Below are 18060 nucleotides of genomic sequence, written 5' to 3'. Positions count from 1 at the left end.
AATTGGCTGGGCATGGTAGTTCATGCCTGTAATCCCAGCACTTTTAAGAGGCTGGGGCAGGCAGATCTCTTGAGCCCAGGAGTTCAAGACCACCCTGGGCAACACAGACGCTGTCTCTACAAAAAATATAAAAATTAATTGGGCATAGTGGCATGTACCCATAGTCCAATCCTACTCGGGAAGCTGAGGTGGGATGATCGGTTGAGCACGGGAGGCTGAGGTTGCAGTAAACCATGATCACACCACTGCACTCCAGCCTGGGCAACAGTAACACACACACACACAAAAAAAAAAAAAAAAAAAAAAAATGCAGCATAAAAAAAAAAGATACAATGAAATCTGGTTAAAAGCACTTTATTGATTACAGGATCAATTCACAACATTTCATAAAGCCACTGTACAAATAGAGGAATGAATCACTGTGTAAGAAAGATCTAAGAACAGTTAAATCATGATACAAGTCCATAGTTTATATGGTTTAGAGCTTTAAGAGCCTTAATCTAACATGTTTACCCTTCCCATAATTAGACTACTACTGACATTCATGTTCAACTGACCACAAGTGTGTACAAATCATTCTAGGTAAAGACAAACATTTTCAGAATGCTTTAACAGGAAAATAATTTTAATCAACTTTAAAAACACACTTACATGTGAATGCCTTTGGATAGGAAAATAGAAATGCAAGTGTTCAGATGATTCTTTGAAAAGAAAACAACAGGATAAAGCACCATTGTGTAAAAGACAAAAGGCTTGAGATATCTACCAAGTATATCACTGAAGTTCTATTAATTAAGAAATACTGTACGATGTAAGATTTTGTTGAATACATTTAACATCAGTTGGAACATAGCTTTTTTTCCCCCCCGTAATGCTGCTTTATCACAACTGTATTTTACAAAATCAGTAACTGGATTTAAAGAAGACATAGGAGATTTTATCGACATGCAAACATTAGCTAAATACAAGGTGTACCATCAATGTGTGATTAATAAGTTACTTTTTAAAAATAAAGTGCTAGCTTAGATATTCTATAAACCATTTCACTGAGTACCTATTATGTAACCAATATTTTAAAATATACACTGAATCTAAGGCAACCCAAAATGAACAATGGAAAGAAAACTAGTAAATCTGAAATGTACTTCACATTCTACTTAATCTAATTTAAAATATAAATTCATTGTGCAACCCGTAAGATGGTCCAACCTGTGGATATTTTTAAAAATTCTAACAGAAGAAATCATTTAAAATTTTGCTTTTTCACAATGGCAGAAAGGAAAGAATTTGAACATAATATTTAATTAAAAAAAAAAATTCAGCCTGACTCAGACCCTGAAGATTTTAGAAAGAACATCTTCACTATTAAAATGATGACAGGCCCAAATGGGGGATTAACCAGTTTTCCTAAGTTAAACCAAGAATAAGCCACAAGTATTCATTGTGTTACAACTTAGATCTGAGACATTTACATCAAAGCATATTTCCCTGAACATGTTCACATTGAAAATGCTTAAGGTCTTAAATTATTAAATCCAAAATACCAAGAGTATTGGAGGAGCTCAGTTATACAATATTGGCACAGCATTTTTAGGCAATAATAAAAGTTTCACTTTGTCACCTTAAGTCAAGATCCATTTATTAATAGGTTAAGTTTGAAATTCTGTAACATATTCTAGAAGCACCTACATCCATTATTTCCAGGAGACTAGTTTACTATTATCATGCAATCTCTGAGGTCATATGAGTCTAAAATGAAGGGAATTGCTGAACAGGCCCTTTTGCTGATGAGATATGAAGCCCAAATCTTTGCCTCTGAAGATGGAATTCAATGTGGTATGTGTAATCACAAGTAAAAACTTGAGCTAGGGAGGAATCCTGGATATTCAGTCTAAATCTCAAACAGTATAGCTGCCAAAAATGAGGCCTGTCCATTAAAGTGGAGGAGACATCCTTGCTGATAGCAAAAACTGCTTTTTATTTTATTTATTTATTTTTTTGAGACGGAGTCTTGCTCTGTCACCCAGGCTGGAGTGCAGTGGCGTGATCTCAGCTCACTGCAACCTCTGCCTCCCAGGTTCAAGCAATTCTCTGCCTCAGCCTCATGAGCAGCTGAGATGACAGGCACCCGCCACCACACCTGGCTCATTTTTGTATTTTTAGTAGAGACGGGGCTTCACCATCTTGCCCACGCTGGTCTTGAACTCCTGACCTCGTGATCCACCTGCCTCGGTCTCCCAAAGTTCTGGGATTACAGGCATGAGCCACTGTGCCTGGCCAAGAACTGCTCTTAAGCAGGTTTTTGGGATGATATGCTAAACACCACAGGGTGATCACATATTTAGAAAAGAATATGTATCTCTTAAAACATTCTTGCCAGATCTCAAAAAAATTACTCTTCTTGACATGCTACAGAGTCAACAAATTAACCTTCTGAGGCACATTATGTTTAAATGTTTCCTAGAAAGTAAAGAAGGAAACCTGGCTGGGCACGGTGACTCACGTCTGTAATCCTAGCACTTTGGGAGGCTGAGGCCAGTGGATCACTTGAGGCCAGCAGTAGGAGATCAGACTGGCCAAGATGGCGAAACCCCGTCTCTAGTAAAAATACAAAAATTAGCCAGGCATGGTGGCATATGCCTATAGTCCCAGCTACTTGGGAGGCTGGGGCACAAGAATCACTCGAACCCGGGAGGCAGAGGTTGAGGTTGCAATGAGCCAAGATCGTGCCTCTGCACATGCCAGCCTGGGTGACAGAGATTCTGTCTTAAAAAAAAAAAAAAAAAAAAAAAAAAAAAAAAAAAAAAAAAAAGAAAGAATATTAACTGCAATATTCTGGATGATACGTATTTTTTAAAACTAAATCCAGCCAGATTTTTCAGCCTTAAAAAGTAAGATCAAAAATATTCAACATCTCTACAAATTATATACTCATTGAATTCAGGACCAATAACAGAATTAAACAAATAATCAGCTCAACTTAAACTGCAAGTAAACAAATATACTTAGCAACTGGAGCCTCTAATATTAGAAAGCAAAGGTGTAACCAGGAAGGTAACTGTGGTAGTGAAGCTACTCTGTAGCCATTTGTTTATGTGTATAATTAACCATGTGTTAAATAGTTTTTAGTCGCGGAATATGTATTTAATTATGGGAATTGCTTTAAAATCCTCTTCATAAACTTTAAGAACATTAAAATAAATGCCATTTTGAAATATTTAGTTAAGGCCATATAATTCCTGTGGTCTGTATGCCTCGGACTACTATAATAACTTTTAAGTAGAGGAGATTCTCTCTCATACATTTAAGGTTATTTTTATGCATAATACAATTGCTTTCTTGAACAGGACTTCAGAATAAATTTCTGACTAACCTACATGGCAAACTTTCCCCAACCCTCTTTTTCTGGAAATGAATACATTCCTTTATTCTTTTCTCAAAGAGCTGTTCTTTATGAAGTGATATAAACAGCCTACAAATAAACATTCATAGCATTAATAGCAAAAGTTCATATAATTTTTAAAAATTTTTATTTTATTTCTTAAATTTGAGACGGAGTCTCACTCTGTCATCTAGGCTGGAGTACCGTGGCACAATCTCGGCTCACTGCAACCTCTGCCTCCTGAGTTCAGGCGATTCTCCTGCCTCAGCCTCCCAAGTAGGTGGGATTACAGGAATGTGCCACCACACCCAGCTAATTTTTGTATTTTTAGAAGAGATGGGGTTTCACCATGTTGGCTAGGCTGGTCGTGAACTCCTGACCTCAAGTGATCCACCCACCTTGGCCTCCCAAAGTGCTGGGATTACAGGTGTGAGCCACTGCACCCAGCCAAAAAGTTAATAGAAATCTTAACCAAAATATAAATATACATTCATAACTGCCATCTACGATATTCTGTTTTGGTCCTATATCTTAATTTGCCTTTACCCCATTTTATTATTCTTCTAATTGCCAACTGATTTTAATAAACAAAACTGATACTGATGTCTTTACAGCTGATGCATATATTAGCACATTCACAATATGAACAAAAATTCAGAGGTAAAATTTGGGAGTATTTAGGTTAAGGTTACACATGTTCAAAAGTTAACACAGACCTATCTGAAAAGTAACTAAGTTACAAAACAATGCACGTCTATATATCAGAATAATCCAAGACGAAACCATCACGCAAGACTAACAATCTTCTATTATAAATCATTCCGACTTATTTGTAAAAGAAAATCCAACAGGAAAAGTATCTTCAACTTGGTGGTGGGGGATATTCTAGTAATAGACACATTATTATACCACAGAAGAACTATTTATCTCTAACTCCTTTAAGAACTGCTTTAGAAATTTTTATTTTGGCTTTAAGTGAAATCACTTAGATCTAGATATCCTTTGAAGCAAAACCACTTCGAAACCAGTATTTTGTGCTAAGGAAGGGAATATTACAAAATATTGCAAAACAGAACAAAAAGCTTAAGGGTTTCATTTTAAGAAATGTAAAGGCACAGATATTTCACATCGATTCAGATTTTATAGTATGCAAACGTGAAATAAACCACCATATTACAACAAATATGTCTTAGTGATTGGTTAGATTTCACACTTCTCTCCAAATGTAACACTGTCACACTGCATTTCCTCTCTAAATGTATACTGATAGCACTGGGAAAGATGTTCAGATGCAGGGACAATCCCAATGTTTACCAAACTTTTGAAAGATGAATATACACTACAAACTTAGTTCCAAATATGAAATGAATAAGAAAGTTCAGCTATTTAGGGGGGTACTCAAAGTGTCAACTGATCATAACCGGGCTTTTAAAATGTCAAGAACTATTTATATGCTATTATCTACTTTTTATTAATAAATTCTAAAGAAGTTTCTTATGTATGTCCAAAATATCAGTGAAATCTCTAATCTCTGGCCTTCAGATTATCTGTCCCCTCAAAGCACTGAAAGCGAGCACTTAGATTAATAGTATATGGCAAATGATGCACGAGAAACGAACGACTCCCCTCAGAGGTGCCCCTCCTGTCAATGCTCTTAAACATGAAGCCATCAGGATCTCTAGATTCAAAGACATATCAGAATTCAAGGGGACTTTCTTCAGACATAAATATACACACATACAGTATCATTTCTGTCTATTTCTGTACCTGGTTCTTCCATTACAAAACTAAAAAACGTGACATTTCTTGTGTATACAAAGTTAAAAATGTACTTCTTAAAAAATGCAAACACAATGGCGACCTGCTGTAACGTGTACATTATGTTCTACACAAAGAAAATAGACTCTGAGTACACACAACAATTCATTAAGGTTAAATTAACCCAACTCCTCAAATTAATACACTGGTCCTTTTGATCTCAGAAGGCGCCTTTGCCTTTTTCCCCCCCCCGACTTTTTTTTGGTAGTATACTGAAAGCTTGTTTTTGTATATAATCTCATAGAAAAATCTTCACCTGCAAATATAAGGTAGAATTTTTTCACAGCTATAGGCTGTAGCATTGATTTCTCCAGATATATCAATGGAGAACAAAGAACATGTATGACACTGTTAATTCCAGATTCTAAGGAAACTGTCCCAAGAGCCTGTTGCCACAGCCATGCCATCATCAGTTACACCTAAGCAGCTCACACGGTTGTCATGACCAGCAAGGACACCTGAAAAAAAAAATTCAGTAAAAAATTAGCAATTGTAGAGTTTTAGAATTAAACAAGTATATGCAGAGATTTAAAAGGGTACTTAAAAACTATCAGTCCAGTCTGAAAACTCATCAGTTAAAAAATAATAATACTTTAAAAGAAAATAAATTTCTCTGAGTAAGAAGACAGGTTAGAAGTAAGCTGGATGTATTTATAAATTTGGATTATTTGAATTTTGACATGTGCCTCAATTTGTGGTTTTATTTTTTGAAAAATCATTTTATAATTCAACTTATATCTAGGAAAACATATGCAGACAATTATTCCACATCTTTACTAAGTTCATGATATTCCAAATTTTGCTACTGAGCTATGCTATTTTCGACAAAAACAAGATCTTCAATGAAGTTCACTGAAGTAGTCCTTCACCACAGGAACAATAAAAACATAAGAATAAAGCTGCCTTACATCACTGCTTCCAAGAATACCAACATAATTTATTTACTTTCTTATGCTAATCACCAAACTCTGGAATGTTATTGGTCATAACCTTCTGAAACCATGAAACTCATCTAGTTTTCATTTCTTTCACATATTAAACTCACTTGATGTATTTCCAACATTTGGGAGGAAAACAAGAAATACAATAAGATTAATAAGAAAAATCAGAATGTATCAAATGCTCAAAAATTTCTTAAAATACACTATGTTTGAATTTACATTATCCCCCTATATTCGTAAGTATATCATTTTCGATCAATCATCTCAGGAAAAGAAGTTCATCTTGTCTAACTCTAAATATTCTCTATAGTATCTCCAGTAATGACCATGTTTGGCAATGGGAAAATTTACCATTATGAGTTGAAATAACAAAAAAATATGAACATTGTGGGTAAATACTTTAAGTCACATTGGACAGGGAAATGAATTAGCAATTCCCAAGTCAGGATCCAATTTTAAGTTCAAAGTTCCAGTTGAGCCAACTTGAAACCAGCTTGTAAGCAAAGCAAAACTAAAACTCAAGCATGTAAGTGTGGACAACAAGCACATTTTTATTTTGTTATGGATACGAATTGTTTCAATCCAGGCAAAACACCAAATATCTTTACAGAGTAATTGGCTTTAAGCAACAGAATACTTCCAGGAATCTACTTGCAAAGTATAAAACTGCAAACCATGCAGCCTCTTAAAAGAGGTTGTAGAAAATTATTCCTGGAAAAAACTTACACTGCCTCTGTTACCTCAGGAACCCCAACAACTGCATAGGGGGGTTAAAAGGGTAAGGACATAAATCCACAAGGACAGTGAGATGAGAGCAGGCAATGGCAACAAACTTTTGTAAGCTGGATGGTGGCAACTGTGTTACTGAACCCCAAAATAGTGAGTTCCAAATGAATAATATAGTAAGCCAAGTAACAAAATTACACTGCAGATTCTCCAAAAGCATCCCTACTAGGTAGAAACAGGTATCTCTGAAACAGGTAGGGGCAAAGGCAGAGAAAAATAAGATTGCACTGGAAAGTGTTCATCAATCAGTAAGACCCCCCAGGTGTCCTCTTCCTCCACTCTGCAGTCAGGTGACGGATCATCCTGTGCTGTGGCATAAGTCTAGAGACTCACTCAGTGGAAAGGGTAAAACAGGGTCTCCTGACTGGAAGAAAACAGACACAGATGAGATTGGTAAAACTGCTGAAATGGGGAATAAAGGAAGTTTACTAGCTAAATGCTGTGGCCCCTCAGGTTTTCTCTAGAAATCAGCCCCCAAACTGGCAGCCAGTTTATACACTTCATGGAGGAAAGTGGAAGATGGAAAAAAGGAAGAAAGGCAGAAAGGCAGATGGGCAGACACAGGAGAGCTTCCTCAGTTAATGGCCAGCCAGATCACCCTTCAGGGAGGCCTAGAGTCAGCACACCAGCCATGTGCTCAGAGCTTCAAATGGGTTTAGTGCCTCACTCTTAAGTGTGAATAAGAACTAACACTTTTAAGGAAATACTCTAAAAATAAGGACAGGAAACCCCAAAAATGAAGAAAAAAAAAAAAAACGAAAAAAACTTGGCAACACAAAAGACTATGCTTGAAGAAGAAACTTAAAAAAACATTTTTCACTAATAAGCTCAGAGAAACACAAGACTTCATGTAGAGGACTATGTGCTCACAAACAGGGTGTTCCCGACAAGTCCTGCTCTTGCAAACGAAGCAGCAGGGCGTTGGGGGCCTGTTTATATGTAAATATCTTGAAAATCCAGAAAGTCAGGGAAAGGTCAGAAAAACAACAATGTGTCTTGTGACTTGGCAACATTCCACAAACGACTGTATAAAATAAAGCAGAGCGCGCCATTCGAGGCGGCCGCCATGTTTATCTTGTCTTGTGTTGTCTTGTGTGTTCATTCCTTTGTTTAGGAAACACATGGACCTCAACAACTTCATTTATGAATAAAAGTGTAGGGAGACCCCCTGAAACTATTGCTACAGAATAAAAGATGAAATGCTCCTGATTATTGTAAATATAAAATTGCACACACGATTGTGTAAAGACAATGCCAGGTGGGACTGCCAGAATGAGCCAACAGCATGTGATGTGCTTCCCCCAGAAGAGAGCCTATGAATGGACATGCAGTCAGGGAGATTTCACATCACCAAGATTCCTATCCCAGAAAAGCAGATGTTCATAGCTCTGGGAATGGAATGCAACCTTCGTGGAGAGCCTATAAACGGACGCATGGGGAGCACCTGTCCATAGAGATAAGATAGGGCTATAAACGCCCTCATCTTGCCATGGTTCTTCTAGGCCTCTTTAGGGTTAAGGCATACTCCCTTCTGGGAATTTCTGGTCTAACCGGTTGTCTAGCTTCACGTCTTCTTTCTATGGATTGTTTGTAACCAGCTTTTGCTGTAACTGTTACTGCTGATTAATATCTTGCTAATCATAGGTTATGGAAAGACTTTCTGTTTTAAGGCTCTGTTAGAAATTACTGATGCACACACTATATTGTAAATTATCTCTGTATACTGTACTTCTGCATACAGATGTTATGTTAAAGAACTACTTCATCCCCATGTGACCATCTCACCATCATCAAATGACCCTAAATCCCTCACTAACCTACCCCTGCCCTCACTAAAGTTAATAATAAAATGCTGGCATATCCAGTGCATTGTTGGCACCACGGGACCGGAAGGCGGTGATCCCCCAGACCCGGCTTTCACTATCTTGTGTGTGCCTATTATTTCTCGACCTGCCGATCCGCCTGGGAACAAAGAGAGAGCCCCGTTACATTGCGGGCTGCTGGCCAGATCCTGCAATATAAAAGAATGGGTGCCACCAAAAAAAAAAAAACAAAAAAAGAAGAAAAAGAAAAAAGAAAAGCCCAGAACAAAATAGCTCTTAAGTTAAAAAGATGGCAGTGAAAATGAAAACCAAAACTTAACAGAAGGGTTGAAACCCGAGGTGAGGTTTCCTTCCAGAAGATAAAGCAAAAAAGATGGAAAATAAAAAAAAATACAATTAAAAAGTCAGGCCAGGCACAGTGGCTCATGCTTGTAATCCCAGCACTTTGGGAGGCTGAGGTGGGCAGATCACCTGAGGTCAGGAGTTCAAGACCAGCCTGGCCAACATGGTGAAACCCGTCACTACTAAAAATACAAAAACTAGCCAGGCATGGTGGTGCGCGCTTGTAATCCCAGCTAGTCTACTCGGGAGGCTGAGGCAGGAGAATTGCTGGAACCTGGGAGGCAGAGGCTGCAGTGAGCCAAGATCACACCACTGCACTCCAGCCTGGGCAACAGAGCAAGACTTCATTTCAAAAAAAAAAAAATTCTTAAAAACAAAAAAAAGAAGTCAAAGGATCAGTCCAGGAAGCCCATTATCAACATAATGGGAGATCTAGAAAAAGGGAATGATGATAATGGAGAAGAAATAAAATTCAACAAGCCCCCACCCCCAAGTGTCCCTATTCTATAGGGCAATCAGTTTCCAGATCAAAAAGGCGCACTAAATACCCAGCACAATGAAAACGGATCTGCTCTAAGACATATCAAAAGTGGCAGAAAGTGTGAAGATTCATTAGTGAGAAGCACATCAAAACTAAGACTATAAACCAAAAAATTAACTCTAGAAATTACAAAAAAAGTTGCATGGCAAAAGAAGTCATAACACGTCTCATGGCTCAGCAGCAAATGACTTTTTAAAAAGTCGGAATTATGTAAACAGTGAATGTGGCTCTAAAGAAAATCGATCATATGGGAAAAAATTGGTGGGGAAGAATGTGGCTATGGTGGGAGCAGCTTAAAACCAAACCCTTATCATCCATGATAATAGGTCAACAACAGATAACACCTAATTTTTTTTTTACACAAGTAACAGCAATACAGGCATGTTATTTAGAGATACATAAGTAAGCCAGGTGAGGTGATTCAAGCCTGTAATCCCAGCTACTCCAGAGGTTGAGGCAGGAAGAAACCAGCCTGAGCAGCATAAAGAGATCCTGTCCAAACAAAACAAAACAAAGGTGGAGAGAGAGGAGGAGTAGTTAATGACTAAATGTAGTTACTTTGGGGAGCAGAAACTATGGGTTGGGAATGAAGCAATGCTGTGTTTTGGTAACAAGCTATACAGGACAATTGGATTCCTTTAAGTATAATTTTGATTTTTAAAAAGAGTTAAAAATTACTCTGTGTGACTCGTTATTAATGAGAGTCCCCAGTATGACTTAATGTGTATTGTCATCTTGTGGAAGCTGCAGAGGAGGACTCAGGGTGTGGGGCTAAGGGAAGTGACAGGTGTATGTCCTGTCCCATACAAGATCTGCTTCAGAAGGAAGAAAACCAGCAGTTACAATGTTTCCTGTCAGGTGATAAGAAAAGTGTGATTTCTAAAAGACCACACTGAATCACATTCACTATCCATCTTTAACTCTGAAGTCTACGAAACGAGAAAATATTACAGACCTCAGTGTGATTCTTCAGAAAGCAAAAGTGTAAATATGGCTTATGGATTATAACCACAAACAAAGGGTAACAACAAAGAACATGATGAGAACCATTGGATTACCACTTCCCACAACTCCAAGATGTCCATGGAGGCCTAGAACACAACTGACGGGAACCTCTTCACACTTCCTGAAAATCAGAACCTAATGTGGACTGATTTACTAACCTGCACGATCTCCTTTTAGCGTGTCCCATACGTTACAATTAAAGTCATCGTAACCAGCCAACAAGAGACGCCCACTTTTTGAGAAGGCTACGGAAGTGATTCCACAGATGATATTGTCATGAGAATACAATAATAACTCTTGATCTGCACGAAGGTCAAAGAGCCGGCAAGTGGCATCATCAGAGCCAGTGGCGAAGGCATATCCATTTGGGAAAAACTAGACGGGAGAGTAACAAACATTTATTCTACAGATGTATGCAAAATCATAGGAGGCAGTGTAATAATAGACAAATCTAGACTAATATTCCAGCTTGGCTACTTACCAGGTGAGCGATGTTGGGCACTAAAGATTCTTAAATATTTTGAGCCTTAGACTCCATTTCAAAGTGTTGGTTGGGATTGAATTAAATAACATATGCAAAGTATATAGCCTATTGTTCAGAACACAGCAAGTATTCAACAAATACTGGCTCTGGTTCTCCATATGTCATATTGAAACATTTAAGGTAAGTACTAATATTTATAGAATATATATGTGTGTGTGTGTGTGTGTGTGTGTGTGTGTGTGTGTGTGTGGCTACTGCAGAACGAGTGGCAAGGAGATAAAAGGTCCACAATCCTCATAGGGTTATAAGGACCCCTTAGGACAGTTCTTTTTCAGAATTCAGAATTTTTCAGATTTTAGAAAGGTAATATACTGCATATTTGGTAAAACCCAAATATGGTGCAACGTACAATACACTGTCAAGTCAACATTATTAAACAACACTATTCACATCCTCAATATCTTATTTTGTGCCTTCTTAAGGTATCAGTATTTCCAAGTTGTCTCCTAAAGTCTCCTACACAATGGTGTTTTGGGTCCTTGAATTTTTAATGGCTTTTGTTTTATGAATTTCGACGTTATGGTGTCACTACTGTCCGTTTTATTAAGATAAAACTTCTCTCATCTTATAGTTTTTGCTCCAATTCTACTTCGGTTAATAGCAATATAGTAATATTACTGCAGATTTCCTTCCAGTTTATGACTTACCCACTCTCTCATTGTTACATTTAGCCTTCCTGGGTCATTTTGCTTTAGGTGTGTTTCTTGCAAACAACATTATAGTTCAGTTTATTCCATATCTTTCAATAGCAGTCATCATTTATGTGTAATGCCTTATGTGATTATTCTTGGGTCTTAATATCTTATCCTATATTCTATTTAGTGTATTTTCTCCCTACATCATGGCTATGATCTCTGATACAGTATTTCTCCCTTAACACTTGGCAGATATTCTTCAGGAGCCTTCCAGCAGTGTCTATTATGAAAAAGTGTGAGGTTAGCTTGGTTTTTAATCTCTTATATCTAGGTAATCTGCGTTTTCATCTTGAATTTTCTTCCATCTTTTGATACTCTAAATTCAACAGGACATGTTAGTTTTTCTTAATTACTTTTCTTTGTTATTTTTGAGATGGAGTCTTGCTCTGTGGCCCAGGCTAGAGTGCAGTCGCGCAATCTCAGCTCACTACAACTTCTGCCTTCTGGGTTCAAGTAATTCTCCTGCCTCAGTCTCCTCAGTAGCTGGGATTACGGGCATGCACCACAATGCCTGGCTAACTTTTTTGCATTTTTAGTAGAGACAGGGTTTCATTATGTTGGCCAGGGTGGTCTTGAACTCCTGGCCTCAAGTGATCTGCCTGCCTCAGCCTCCCAAAGTGCTGAGATTACGGGCATGAGCCACATCGCCTGGCCCCTCTTTTAATTACTTTTAAAAAAATACTTCATAAGACCCTCAGACCTTCACTCAATGTTTTTCTTCAACTAAGATTTTTTTTAAAAATTACTTCTTGGCTATCCTTCTGCTTCCAGCCAAAACGGAGTAATAATGATTGGATTTGCTCCACACCTTAAAGAACTAAAAACAACTGGACAAAAATATATAAAACATGGTTCTAAAAACATTGGATATCAGTCAACGAAGGAGTGTGCCTCTGAGAAAGAATAAATAAAAGAGGCCGGGTGTGGTGGCTCACACCTGTAATCCCAGCACTTTGGGAGGCGGAGGTGGGCAGATCACCTGAGGTCAGGAGATGAGACTAGCCTGCCCAACATAGTGAAACCCCGTCTCTACCAAAAATATAAAAATTAGCACAGTGTGGTGGCAGGTGCCTGCAGTCCCAGCTACTTGGGAGGTTGAGGCAGGAGAATCCCTTGAACCCGGGAGGCGGAGGTTGCAGTGAGCCGAGATCACGCCACTGTCCTCCAGCCTGGGTGAAAGAATAAGACTCTGTCTCAAAATAAGTAAGTAAATAAATAAATAATTCCTACAACTGCTCCATCTTACTACCTTACTATGAAAGTTTACAGGTTGTGGTGAAGGGAAGAGAAACGCAGCTGGAGCCCACTGGCCTCCCTGAGTTGAGGAGACAGCACTGGGAATCCAAGAGGCCCACAGCAGCTAGAGTTCACAGAGAGTGTCGGAGAGGGCAAAGTTTGGCAAAGAGAAAACTCCAGAGGGATGTGGAGGGCCTCTTTTAGGTATTTCACTGAGTATCCATCAGCAGAGTCGTGTGAGAAAACTAATCAAGCAGAAAAGAAACACCCAAAAAGATTAGAGGAAACAAACCCTGGTGCATACAGAGGATGAGAATGATGCCTATCCTCTCCAGCCAGAGGGAAAACCTCATAATACACAGGAAAAAACCTCATAATTTATAGGGAAGAGGGTTTGTAAGTCTTTTGCCTCACCAGTGGGGCAAAATTAAGCACACACAGTGTGACTCTGGTCCCATCTAACAAAACTTACATGCAAACCCTGTAATGATCAAATCATTTCCAAGTAACTTAACTTGGCCAGTCTGATTTTAGCTATGCCCCAGAGCAAACCTAAACAATATTTTTATGAATATAGAATTATCTAGCATCCAACAAGGTAAAATTCACAATGTCTGGTATCTAATAAAAATTCACCAGACATGCAAAAAAGCAAGAAAATATGACCTGTAATTAGGAGAAAAATTAATCAGTTGAAAAAAACAGAAAAAGTCACAGAAGATAAAATTAATAGACAAGGACAATGACAATGTCTGGGATGAAAAGTGCACTGGATGGGATCATGGCCGATTAGATACTACAGAAGAGAAAAGACACATGAAGGCAAAGCAGTAGGAACCATCCAAAGTAAAATACAGAAAGAAAAATGTCCTGAACAATAAAATAAACAGAACATGAGGGAGCTCTGGGAAAACTTCAAGTAGTTTAATGTCTCTGTAACTTAGTCTCCAAAGGAAGGAAGAGAGGAGACAGAAAAAAAATCTGATTGGGGCCAGGGTGCAGTGGCTCACGCCTTTAATCCCAGCACTTTGGGAGGCCGAGGCGGGCAGATCACCTGAGGTCAGGAGTTTGAGACCAGCCTGGCCAACATAATAAAACCCCACCTCCATGAAAAATACAAAAAATTAGCCAGGCATGGTGGTGTGTGCCTGCAGTCCCAGCTACTCAGGAGGATGAGGCAAGAGAATTGTTTGAACCTGGGACGTGGAGGTTGCTGAGAACCCAGGAGGTGGAGGTTGTAAGTGAGCCAAGATCGTGCAACTGCACTCCAGCCTGGCTGACAAAGACAGAGTCAGTCAAAAGAAAGGAAAGAAAGAAAAGAAAGAAATTCATAGATCCAAACACAAGAAACATGAAGAAGGGCCAGGCACGGTGGCTCACTCCTGAAATTCGAGCACTTTGGGAGGCTAAGACAAAAGATCACTTCAGCCCAGGAGTTCGAGACCAGCCTGGGCAACATGGCAAGACCCTATCTCTGCAAAAAATACACACACACACACAGACACACACACATAAATAGCCAGGCACGGTGGCATGCACCTGTATACGCAGCTACTTGGGCCCAGGGAAGTTGAGGCTGCAGTGAGCCATGACTGCACCACTGCACTCCAGCCTGGGTGACAGAGTGAAACCCAGTCTTAAAAAAAAAAAAAAAAAAAAAGTATGGCTTTAAGTTCCAATATTAGAAATTTTAAAAAGTTCCAAATCAATGACATCAGCTTCTATCTTAAAAAACTAGAAAAAAGTCCGGGCGCAGTGGCTCATGCCTGTAATCCCAGCACTTTGGGAGGCCGAGGTGGGCGGATCACCTGAGGTCAGGAGTTTGAGACCAGCCTGACCACAGGGAGAAACCCTGTCTCTACTAAAAATACAAAAAATATCAGCCGGGCGTGTTGGCGCATGCCTGTAATCCCAGCTACTCAGGAGGGTGAGGCAGGAGAATCACTTGAACCTGGGAGGCAGAGGTTGTGGTGAGCTCACATTGCGCCATTGCACTCCAGCCTGAGCAACAAGAGTGAAACTCCATCTCAAAAAAAAAAAAAAGAAAAGAAAAGAAAACAAGGCCGGGCACGGTGGCTCACGCCTGTAATCCCAGCACTTTGGGAGGAAGAGGCAGGCGGATCACAAGGTCAAGAGATCGAGACCATCCTAGCCAACATGGTGAAACCCATCTCTACTAAAAATTCAAAAATTAGCTGAGCATGGTGGCGTGCACCTGTAGTCCCAGTTACCTGGGAGGCTGAGGCAGGAGAATCACTTGAATCCAGGAGGCAGAGGTTGCAGTGAGCTGAGATCGCGCCACTGTACTCCAGACTGACAACAGAGCGAGACTCTGTCTCAAAAAAAAAAAAAAGAAAAAAGAAAAAAACCTAGAAAAAGAAAAGCAAATGAAGCCCAAGTGATCAGTTTGGCTTTGTTTCCCCACCCAAATCTCATCTTGAATCGTAATCCCCAAATCCCCAAGTGTTGTGAGGGAGCCGGTGGGAGGTAACTGAATCATGGGGGTGGGCTCCCTGAAGGCTGTTCTTGCCATAGTGAGTTCTCACGAGATCTGATGGTTTACAAGGGGCTTCCCTCTTCACACTCATTCTCTCTCCTGCCACCCTGTGGAGAGGTGCCTTCCACCATGATTGTAAGTTTCCTGAGGCCTCCCCAGCCATGCAGAACTGTGAGTCTATTAAACCTCTTTTCTTTATAAATTACCCGGTGTCAGGTATTTCTTCATAGCAGTGTGAGAACGAACTAATACACCACGGAAGCAGTAGAAAAGAAATAATAAAGATGAGAGTGAAAGATCAATGAAACAGAGAAACAGCAGAGTATCATTCAGAACAAAAGCTGGTACTCTGAGCAGATAGTTGATTGATAGATAGGTAGAGATATAGATAAAATAAAAAAACCTCTAGCCAGATATATTTATTGCTAAGGCTGCAATAGCAAAGCACCACAAGCTGGTTGGCTTAAACAAAAGGAATGTATTGTCTCACAGTTCTGGAGGCTAGAAGCTTGAAACCAAGATATCTGAGGGCTGTGACAGAAAGATCTGTAATCTTCTCTCTGTCCTGTAGATGACTGTCTTCTCCTGTGTCTCTTCACATCATCTTCCCTCTATGCCTGTCTGTCTCCAAATTTCCCCCTTTTATAAGGACAATAGTCACGCTGGATTAGTGTCATCCAATCCATTATGACCTCATTTTAACCAACTATATCTGGACCAACCTTATTTTCAAATAAGGTCACAGTCTGAGGTCCTGGGCTTTAAGACTTCAACACATAAATTTTAGATGGGCACAATTCAACCTACAGTCCTAGACTATCAGGAAAAAAGTAAAACACAAATTACCAACATCATACGTGAGAGCAGGATATCCTGTAAACTCTATAGATATCAAAAATAATTAAGGGAGTATAATAAACAGCTATAAGCCAATAAATATGACAATGAAGATGATATAGATAAAATCTTTGAAAGTTCACTCAAAAAGAAATGGATAACCTAAAAAGTCCTATAACTAATATGGTATCACATTATAAACTGTAAATATACACAATTTAATTTGTCAATTATACCTTAATAAAGTGGGGGCTGGGGAGGAAGAAAGCCTTGATCTATGATAGAAATAACTGAATCTGGCACTGAGTTAATGAAAATAACAATCACAGTTCACAATTATTAACAGTGTCTTTACTGCTGAGAGACACCTAGAGGCCCCATAAATATAGAGTCAAATGGAAAGTTTCAGCAACTCAGTCAGTGAATATATGGGGCTCAGCCACAAATGAAACTATTACGGTTTGATTTCTAAGCCTAACATTCTAAACAGTGTGAGAAATGTCACTGTTAAAATCCTCACCGAATATAATTTGAAAGTAAAAATATAATAATGTTGGTCATAATTTCATAGGAAAAAAGGAAAACTGTTATATATACAGTATCTTTGTTTGAACCATTTTATTCCAAATGGAAGGCTTCTATATTTACTTATAGTTTTAAAAGATGGTACTAATGTTTTGACTTAAATAAAAATAAAAAAAAAAGAAAATCAATGTAAACACACCATTTTAACTTGCTGAAAAAAACCACACGAACACCCCACTAGATGGAGAAAAAGTATTTGACAAAAATTCTACACTCATTCCTGATAAAGAATTTAGTAAATTATGAGAGAACATCGCAATTTGGTAAAAGTAATTGGCTGAGAGATAGACAGGATTAAAGTTTGCTGCTCTAAAACTCTATTATTCTAACCAGGTTGGCCTAAGGCGAAGAGGTGGGGATGGGGTGAGCACAGCATTTACTTTCTCTGATGTTTTCTACAAAATCATGTAAAACAAAAATGACTCTCAGCAAGTGTATGATAAAGAAAAGCTAATTTTCTCCCCAAAAATGTCTTGTTACAAAATTAGAATGTTTCTCATACATTAAAATCCTTGGCAATTACGGTACTTTTGGACACTCTAGTCATATCTGATCTGCTTAGGTAACCTAACTCAAGCAGTATCCTACCTTCTTTTAACACCCCTCCCCATCAATTCTGACAATTTCATAATCATTTTGATTGTCATTCAAAATGTTATTTTCACTTTATCCTAATTTACAGACACCTATGACTAGCTTATCCTCTTATATACTGAGTACTTTTTACCTGGCTTAATCTATTTATGGTTCTCTGTTTAGGTAGTTTTATAAAAACTATGAAGTAGCTTATAAATAATTGATACCAGTGAGGCATGGTAGCTCATGCCTCGTAATCCCAGCACTTCAGGAGGCTGAGGTGGGAGGACCGCTGAGCCCAGGAGTTCAAGAGCAGCCTGGGCAACATAATGAGACTCTGCCTCTACCAAAGATTTAAAAAAAAAAAAAAAAAAAAAAAAAAAAAAACCCAGCGGTTTGAGTGCCTGCAGTCCTAGTACTCAGTGGTGGTGAGTGCCTGCAGTCCTAGCACT

At 38.7% G+C, this 18060-nt stretch overlaps 1 protein-coding gene across 1 annotated transcript in view; it reads right to left on the bottom strand.

The window, feature by feature from the left end:
- Positions 1-338: 338 nt before the first annotated feature.
- The window catches only part of GNB4 (G protein subunit beta 4), a 58645-nt gene continuing 40923 nt past the window's right edge, over positions 339-18060 (bottom strand). Inside the window, exons 9-10 of the mRNA XM_007972033.3 lie at positions 10797-11013; positions 339-5658 (exon numbers count right to left, since the gene is read on the bottom strand). Of these exons, the coding sequence (XP_007970224.1) occupies positions 5552-5658; positions 10797-11013 (324 nt within the window). The 3' untranslated portion in view covers positions 339-5551. The remainder of the gene's footprint in view (positions 5659-10796; positions 11014-18060) is intronic.

Source organism: Chlorocebus sabaeus, chromosome 15, assembly GCF_047675955.1.
Source record: "Chlorocebus sabaeus isolate Y175 chromosome 15, mChlSab1.0.hap1, whole genome shotgun sequence".
Lineage (NCBI taxonomy): Eukaryota > Metazoa > Chordata > Mammalia > Primates > Cercopithecidae > Chlorocebus > Chlorocebus sabaeus.
This window is presented reverse-complemented; position numbering and strand designations above follow the sequence as displayed.